At 34.3% G+C, this 8,105-nt stretch overlaps 1 protein-coding gene across 1 annotated transcript; it reads right to left on the bottom strand.

Annotated features, from left to right (window-relative positions):
- Nucleotides 1-662: 662 nt before the first annotated feature.
- On the bottom strand, nt 663-7,654 carry LOC115971568 (ATP-dependent Clp protease ATP-binding subunit CLPT1, chloroplastic). Its single transcript, XM_031091563.1, has 6 exons — nt 7,122-7,654; nt 6,976-7,011; nt 6,772-6,881; nt 3,389-3,568; nt 1,248-1,375; nt 663-1,173 (listed from the first exon to the last, which is right to left on the bottom strand). The coding sequence occupies exons 1-6, from the start codon at nt 7,346-7,348 to the stop codon at nt 1,141-1,143; spliced, it is 714 nt and encodes a 237-aa protein (XP_030947423.1). The 5' UTR covers nt 7,349-7,654; the 3' UTR covers nt 663-1,140.
- Nucleotides 7,655-8,105: the final 451 nt, after the last annotated feature.

Below are 8,105 nucleotides of genomic sequence, written 5' to 3'. Positions count from 1 at the left end.
AATTTAGGAAAATCAGTTAAATTTCTTAATCAATTTTGGTGCGTAATCCTTAATGTCATGCTTGATTAAAAAGACCTGATTTTTGCTCATGAGAAGCCGAATTACAGAGAATTTCGTGATCTTAAATATAAAACGAAAGTTAATCCAATCACATGGTTAAAATTTAATTAAAACTCAACTAAATCTAACCAATCGCATAGAAATTGATAAAAAATAAAAAATAAAAAATAAAAAGAAAAAGAAAAAGGGGTTTGGCTATTAAAATCAGGAAATCCTTTAACTTAAGGGTTAAGACCTCTATCAAATTTAGAGCTGGCCAAAATATGGTATTAACCCATGAAATGATATGATATATCAAATGAAATGGTATCTGAGATCAAATGATATATCAAATGAAATGAAATGGTATCACCTAAATGAAATGATATATCAAATCAACTCTTTAAAATTCTAAATGAATATGATAACTGAGATCAAGCTAGTCATATAAGTTGGAGACATGATTCCAAGGAAAGAAAATAAAATCAAAATTCAAAAGTTGAACCATTGCAACGGAAACAACAAATGTGAGAAATAGATAGAAGCAAAAATGGTATGTAAAAAGAACTGATATTTCCTTTAAAATGCTAGGAACATAGAAATGGATAGTATGATCTTCAAGCTCTCAAAAAATCAATTCCCCTTTTTTTAGTACTATGCTGCAACTTACTCCACATCTCTACAACGCAAATTGATGAAGAAAGGGTTCATATCCATATGCATGGTCATTTCAAAAGTTCTAAGAATGCTTTAGCTTGCAGAAGATATACAACAGGTATTTGGAACAGTGATGAGGATTAGGCCATTAAGGTAGAGATAAAGTGAAAATTCAAAGTTCAGAAGAAAATCTATCACTAAAGAGGGAACCTCACCCACCTGAGATTTTAAATTGCACAAAATTCCTTGTTCGAAAATTTGAAAATATCAGCACCTTCAGGTGAGTTAAAAAAGCAATTTGTATAAAAGCTGAAAGCTATCCATGTGTGGAACAACTTCCTCAATAACAAACTCTGCCAGGAAGCCATATCTTCAAGAAAGGTAGTGTAGATGGGTCCAAGCAACAAGCAAGTAGTATCTCGAAAATAAGTCCATTTGACTTTCCTACTTATGGCTCAAAACAACATCCACATTCATCTGCATCAACAAAAGTAACATTAATAGTCTTATTAAGAAGGTTAGTCACTTGTTATCAAAGCATGGAGACTTACAGATTTGGCAAGCTCTTTGGCTTTCTCATCATCAAAACCAAGGGAAGCCATGATCTTGTGACCTGCAGAATCTTTTTCCGACCAAATTCCAAGAAGCATATGAGTAGCCGTTATCTCCCCACTTTCACCTGCATTTCAAACCTTAGATATGCAGTAAATATTCCTACTGCCTCAATTTTTACATACTAAACCTTATTGCAAGGAGGTTCATTGAACCACCCTCAATTTCTACATTTCCACCACATACAGGGCTACGAGATTCATAGGCACAATGAACTGAGTCTACAAAACATGGTAATTACATTCTCCCATACTTGAAAGAGCAATGCTAAGGGACAAGTCATAATCACATATAGATACACTATCAATCACAAATATTTGTTACACAAGTAAGCATTAATAGCATTAAAAGGCATTGGTGAGCAACAAGAGGCAGAGAGGGTAGACAAACTCAAATAGTACACATACATTCCAGGATCTCTGCAATGAAATTAATATCATGGCTCAATTCAGATTATTTGAGTTCCAAAAAATAAGAAAATTAAGGCATATCACAGAGAAATGAGTTAAACACAACTTCTTCACTATTGATCGGTAAGAGGAAATATATTACAATGAAGAATAAATGTACATAAAGTTCAAGGAGACAAACTCAACTGTCGTCTAGGAATATCCCAGAAAACAAAGTACTAACAACTCAAATTTTTATTCTCTCCTCAAAGGTGTTCTTGCCCCTCGAACATTCATCTGTCTCTCTCACTCCAAATGTTCCAAAAGATGCAAGAAGGCACAGCATTCCACACCCTTTCCAAAAAGAACTTGGTTTTCTCCTCCAACACATAAGCAAATCACACACCAGTTTCAGCATCACCCACCCCACGCCAAATATCACAAAAGCAAAATTCCACATCTCTGCAGCCATCTCAATCTACATTTTCCCATTATTCTTACACATGCAACACCAATACACAATCACGATATTGTGTTTTAAAAGATTATTCACTATTATAATTTTCCCCCAAGCTGCAATTCAAACAAAAATGGGACTCTCTAGGTGTGTTACCTTTCCAAATGGCCTTCCAAGTAAACTTCACTACAAAATTCCCCTCTCAAGGACACATAGTATGACCAACCAATAAATGGCTCATATCTATTCAACTTCCACCTCAATCTTTCTACTGTGTCATCATGCCTTCTACTTGAATATAATAGCTCAAAGAAGTAAGAACAATTTGTTACACCCCCAACCATAGGGTTTTTTTTTTTTTTTTTTTAATTTTTTAAGTATAAGAAACTACTACTTCACATGCCAACCTAAAACACAAAGGAGCCTAAAGAATTACAAATAATAACTAATCATGTATAGAAGTATAAAGATTCCTTGAACTCAACAATGGAATTAAAATCAGACGCTTGGGACAAGTCAAACTACGTCCTAATCAACAAAGAGTGCAATTGAGTCACCGAACATTCCACATCTTCAAAACTAAGCCGGTTATGTTCCCTCCACAGCATCCACATTAGACATAGGGTCTAAAATGCAATTTTTTCTATAATCTATAATTGCTTCCAACATGGCAGTAAACTTTTAGTTTTATACCCTAGGCAAGTTAAAATTGAGTTGATAGACCAAAACTAGTGAGTCCAATAGAATTACGTGACCTTGCAATAGTCTCACTTGCATGTCAATTAAGTCTCCAATATAAACTTTGAAGTAAAATTCCACAAGGCTGGATATGACTTTCTACTATGATCGATCTCACCTTTAAGAATACCACAAGATTAATGTCAATTTGCAAAATTCATGATATACAGCAACTATCTTTGTACATCAGCCTTAGTGTGTGTTTGGCTGCAGATTAAAAAGTTAGCTTATTTTACTATTTATGAGCTCCATTGCACTTTTTGGTACTATTTATGGGTCTCACTATACTAATTCTGCTAACTTTTACCTTTATCTACAGTACTTTCAACAAAAAATTTTCAGTTTCAACAAAATAAGCAGATTCCAAACAGACCTTTAGTGAAAGAAAACAGATCAAGGAAAATTTCAAACCATATTTAAAGTTAAAATTTGCAGAAATCACAATACAGCATAATCATGAAATCCAGAAATTTGATAAATAGAATCCCAAGACTACCTGACTTCAATTTCTCAGCAACAGCCCAATCAAGTGCCCTTTGAGCCGGTTCAGTCAATGGAGGATGCTCAGGGCTAAAATTATACATGTCAGATCTTCCAAGTAAGTTGACAGTTTCTTCTCGCACCTTAAAAAGTGTGATTCCATTAGCCCTCAAAAACTTTGCAGCTATGCTAGTTCCTGTAAAAGATTTTTTCTTTTTTAAAATTATCAACAAAATATTTCTAGTTCAGCAAAGCATACAGCAGCCAGTGACAGAGGCACGATGTGAGTTCATAAAATGAATTAACTCTTGTACTTCATTAACATTTAACGTATCCTCCTAAATGAAATTTTCACATGGGGAAGTTTTACCAAAATAGTGAAAATAAAGTAATCCCAGGCTTTTAACAATATAAAATATTTACATTAGAGCATCCAAGAATCAAGGATGCCAATCTTTACAATTTTTTCAGGGCAGATGATGGGCACTTGGTTATTTTCTAACAAGAAGAATTCATTGCTTTTTTCTTATATAAACAAACGGCACAATATATAGACACACGCATGTATGTACTTTGTATATAGGGCTGCAAGCTGTAAACAAGCAAAGTTGAGCCGAGTATTGAAAGTTTAGGCTTAATTCATTTAATTTTATTTTGATCATGAGCCGAGCTCAAAGTCATCATCAATCTAGATTACTTGTTCAAACTAGGTTCATTCTCTTGCCGAACAAGCTCAATTTTGTTCATAAGCTACTTAATTAACTTATTATTTTTCCATATATAGTAAACATTGCGACTAAATTTTTTTTATCCCCTTCACAATCTATGCTAATCATTAATAACTAAATAAATTTTGAAATTGTATAAATTGATTTAATTAGATATACTAATTTCATTATGAACTAATAAAAACTAGATTCACTAGCCTTGTAGTGTTTAAAATTACATATAATTTTTACTACAAAACTAACTATTTATATTATCAATAAATAAAAATATAATTTGTTATCTTATGAAATTATTTTCAAGCTTACAAAATCTATCTCAAGTTTATATAAGTATATTTCATACGTGTATACATATAAAAATATAATATTATATATACTTAAACCAAGCCACATATTCACGAGCTTGCTCAAAAATACATTATACTTATCAAAAGAAAAAAAACACATTATTATATTTTAGTTTGGCTTGCTTAAGAGTCAAGCCTAAACATGTGTTTGAGCTTGGCTTGTTTGCTAAATAAACGAACATAAACAAGCTTCAGTTCAATTACAGCCCTAATTGTATATTTTCCCTCTCTACTTCAAATGTTCAGAAAGCAATTGCCACAACAAAAAAGCAAATAAGTGAAGGGTTATTTTGTTATAGCTTCAAATTTAACATGTTCATTCCAAAATGCTGAAGCTTTCTCTCTGAAAGCTCATCAAGAGAAAATGCTCTATTTATTAAGAGGACCACACTTCATCACATGCAGTTTTTTATTATTAAGGACATATTTCTATGGACCATGAATCAGGAGCTCAAAACCATACATCCGAGAGAATGATTTTTCTTTTTTTGTCCAGATAGCAGATACCTAATGTGGGAAGAAAAGAAGCTACTGGAATTTGTCAGAGAAAATGACTCCAAGGTTTTTTTGTTTTTTCCTCTTTTTTGACTTGCAAATCATTCTTTAGCATTCACTTATTTTTTGCAAATGACACTAACTACTAGATGCAGAAGGCAACACTTCCTTATTAAAGCCAGCAAAGCAGGATAATTGCAAGAGCAGCTTTGGGTGCTTACCCAGATAATGATTCATATCGTCAGAAAATTGCACTTGAATACCCAAAAAAAAAAAAAAAAAGCAGACAAATCAAAGAACCTCAACAGATGTTTGTTCCAATTAATTGAACTATTCATAAAAAAGAAACCACTATATTTGAAGGGTACTTCACTGCTCTCTATCTGTTGTTAGTTCTCATCTTGGTTAAAAAGTGCAAGGTGTATATCTAATTGCATAGACAACTAACTTGGATGATCCTAAACAGCATTGACCAGGCTCCATGAAGCAATAATCTCTCAGAGAAAATTTACATGGGCCAAAGTAAGTAAAAGAAAAGAAGAGGGGGGGGATCAATTGCCAGATATCAAAAAAGAAACGGAGCAAAACATGTAAAATTGTATGGAAATTTTATTGATATTAACAAGAACTTGAGCTGATCATTTGGACCTTTGAATTTATAAATGTGGATCTTGGACCTATGAAAGGTAATGATCCCAAAAATCAAATAAAGAAAAAAGGAAGTGAACTAGAAAAAAAGAGAAGAAACTAGGATAAAAAATAAGGGAAGTGACTTGGACTTTTTTGTTATCAATAACCACAAATATACATCGAGTTCAAGTAAATTTTCAGAAGCATTTCATGAACATTTCTTCAAATAGGAATCCAAAATGATCCAAGCTGCTTGAGTTCAGACATGGTACCTGGCTTCTTTGGAGGCTCTCTCAAAGCACATGCAAATGTCAAACGAACTGAGCTCAATAAATTTATAAGCTCCTCATTTTTCTTAGCTGAGATTGTGCATAGCACGACTTGCATCTTTTTTTAGCTAAATATTACTCATATCAAATATATTAGTTGTACATCAAAAGATTAGGATTGCTGAGCAATCACTAATTTGACTTCGAAGATCACATCAATAAGGGAATTCCCAGAATTGACTAAAGTTTGTCTAGAGGGCCTATTAGTGTTATTATATTTATGATCTTATACACATTCACACACAAACAGAGACATATATGACTTATTTTGATGTAAAGGTTATGACATTTGGCAATCATCCAAACTCTGTAAGCAGTAGACAAATATTTTCTAGAACTCCAGACAGAAATGCACCACTTACCATCTTGTCAACCTTTTATCGTTTTGAACCATTGGTTATTTCAGTGAAAAAATTAAGCTAAGAATATTGTCATGAGTTTGACTTGAGCTCAAATTCAAGTTCAACCCTTAGCTTCAGCTCATTTAACTATATAGTTAGCAAAGCTGGATTAAAATCAGACCTGTATGTAGCCATTTGGTGGTCAACTCGAGCCTAGCTCAAACACTTTTTCAAGTTAATCAAGTCGAACTTAAGCATGCCCTCAGCTCAGCTCATAAGTAATGTAGCTCTGTTGCCAATTTTTTAAACCTTTTTTCTTCACCCTTTCAAAATTCTTGAAAATTCACATTCCTAGTCCGTGAATGCAGGTCACACAAAGTTTTAGTTTCCATCAATCACAGTTACAATGCAACATTTTTATGAAGAAAACCATGCTATAAATGCATTCAGGAAGCTTATAAAGCAACTATATTGAGAAAAAAACAATGCAAGCTAAGAGCAACCTTTAGAGTTTTCAAAAATCACTAACCCTCAACCAAAATCCCCATGAGAAGCGATTCGGTCCCAGTATTCGGATACTTGAGCTTCCTCGCCTCCAATTCCGCCATCCCAAACGACTTTATCGCTCGCGCCGACCATCTATTCACATTACCCCAATCCCAAACAATCACTCACCCAACAGACAAAACAAAAACTAAACACACATATATATAAATTGAAATTTCAAACTCACTTTGGGGTTTTCTCAGAAGAAGCCCCTTCTGGTTTCCTGGGAAAAAAGAAAAAGAAAACAAAACCAAACAATTCATTTCCATGAAACCCTATGATAACTCCAACAACAATACATACATGATAGAAATTGAGAGAAACTGAAATTACCGAGTTGGGAGGATGGAGAGGACGGTGGCGACGGGCGGGCGATGCTTGGAGACGAGAGGTTTGGAGGTGGAGGGTTGAATGGAGAGCTTATTTCCGATTAGAGAGCTGACCAAATTGTTATGAGGGTTGAGACGCCATGGAAGAGTGAGAGAAGAAGAAGAAGAATCGGAAGTGAGTCGGTGACAAGATTGAGAGATTGGGATCGCCGAGAGGGTGTGGGAAGCCATTTCTGAGTGCTCACTGTGAAATGAAAAAAAAAAAAAAACCTAGCGGATTGGAAATTGGAATGGAACTGGAAGGCCGTTGGCTTGACGCTACGGAGTTCAGAGAGAGTTTGAATGTGATTGGGTTTTTGGAATTTCTTTTCTTTTCTTTTCTTTTGGCGGGTTTTGGATTTATGAGTTGGAGTGTGGGAGCAAGCAAGTATAGATAGGACTATAGGAGTTGGAGTGTAGAGTGAGTGTAGAGCGTGGGAGTCTCTCTCCCGTTCGAACTAGACCGGTATGGTGGCGTTTGTTTCCTTTGAAAATTGGTTACGGACATTCACCATTATATGTGGAAAATTGGGTTTTTGGGTAAAAGTAAAACTCAGATAACCTTGCGTTAGCCTATATTCTATCATTATTTATTTGAGTCCGAATTTGCTAATTTGGTAAAAGGATGCGGTAAGGGATTCCCAGCTTTAGTTAAAATTTAATACATTCTACCACATTTGGTAATATTTCAATAAATTTATTATAATTCATTAAAGTGTGGTTTTATCTATTCTTTAATGTGTAATATAATGATGTGGCATATTGCGATTGGAAGATGTAAATCTTAAGTTTTATACCACGTCTTTGTAGAATTTAATCTCTAATTTTTAAGAAACCAAGCAGTCGCCTATATCAGCCTCTCACCGGGTGCCGCCTCCATCATCCTTGGCGGTAATTCCAACGGAATCGCCTCCCTTCCATGTCTTGTCGATCTCCAAACCCACCATTT

Source organism: Quercus lobata, chromosome 12 (genome assembly GCF_001633185.2).
Source record: "Quercus lobata isolate SW786 chromosome 12, ValleyOak3.0 Primary Assembly, whole genome shotgun sequence".
NCBI classification, from domain to species: domain Eukaryota; kingdom Viridiplantae; phylum Streptophyta; class Magnoliopsida; order Fagales; family Fagaceae; genus Quercus; species Quercus lobata.
This window is presented reverse-complemented; position numbering and strand designations above follow the sequence as displayed.

Coding starts and splice junctions, on each gene's coding strand:
- LOC115971568 (XM_031091563.1), bottom strand. CDS start 7,348: ATGGCTTCCCACACCCTCTCGGCGATCCCAATCTCTCAATCTTGTCAC. Junction 6,882..6,975: donor TCTTCTGAGAAAACCCCAAA/GTGAGTTTGAAA, acceptor TAATGTGAATAG/ATGGTCGGCGCGAGCGATAA. Junction 3,569..6,771: donor CATGGGGATTTTGGTTGAGG/GTTAGTGATTTT, acceptor AATCTTTTACAG/GAACTAGCATAGCTGCAAAG.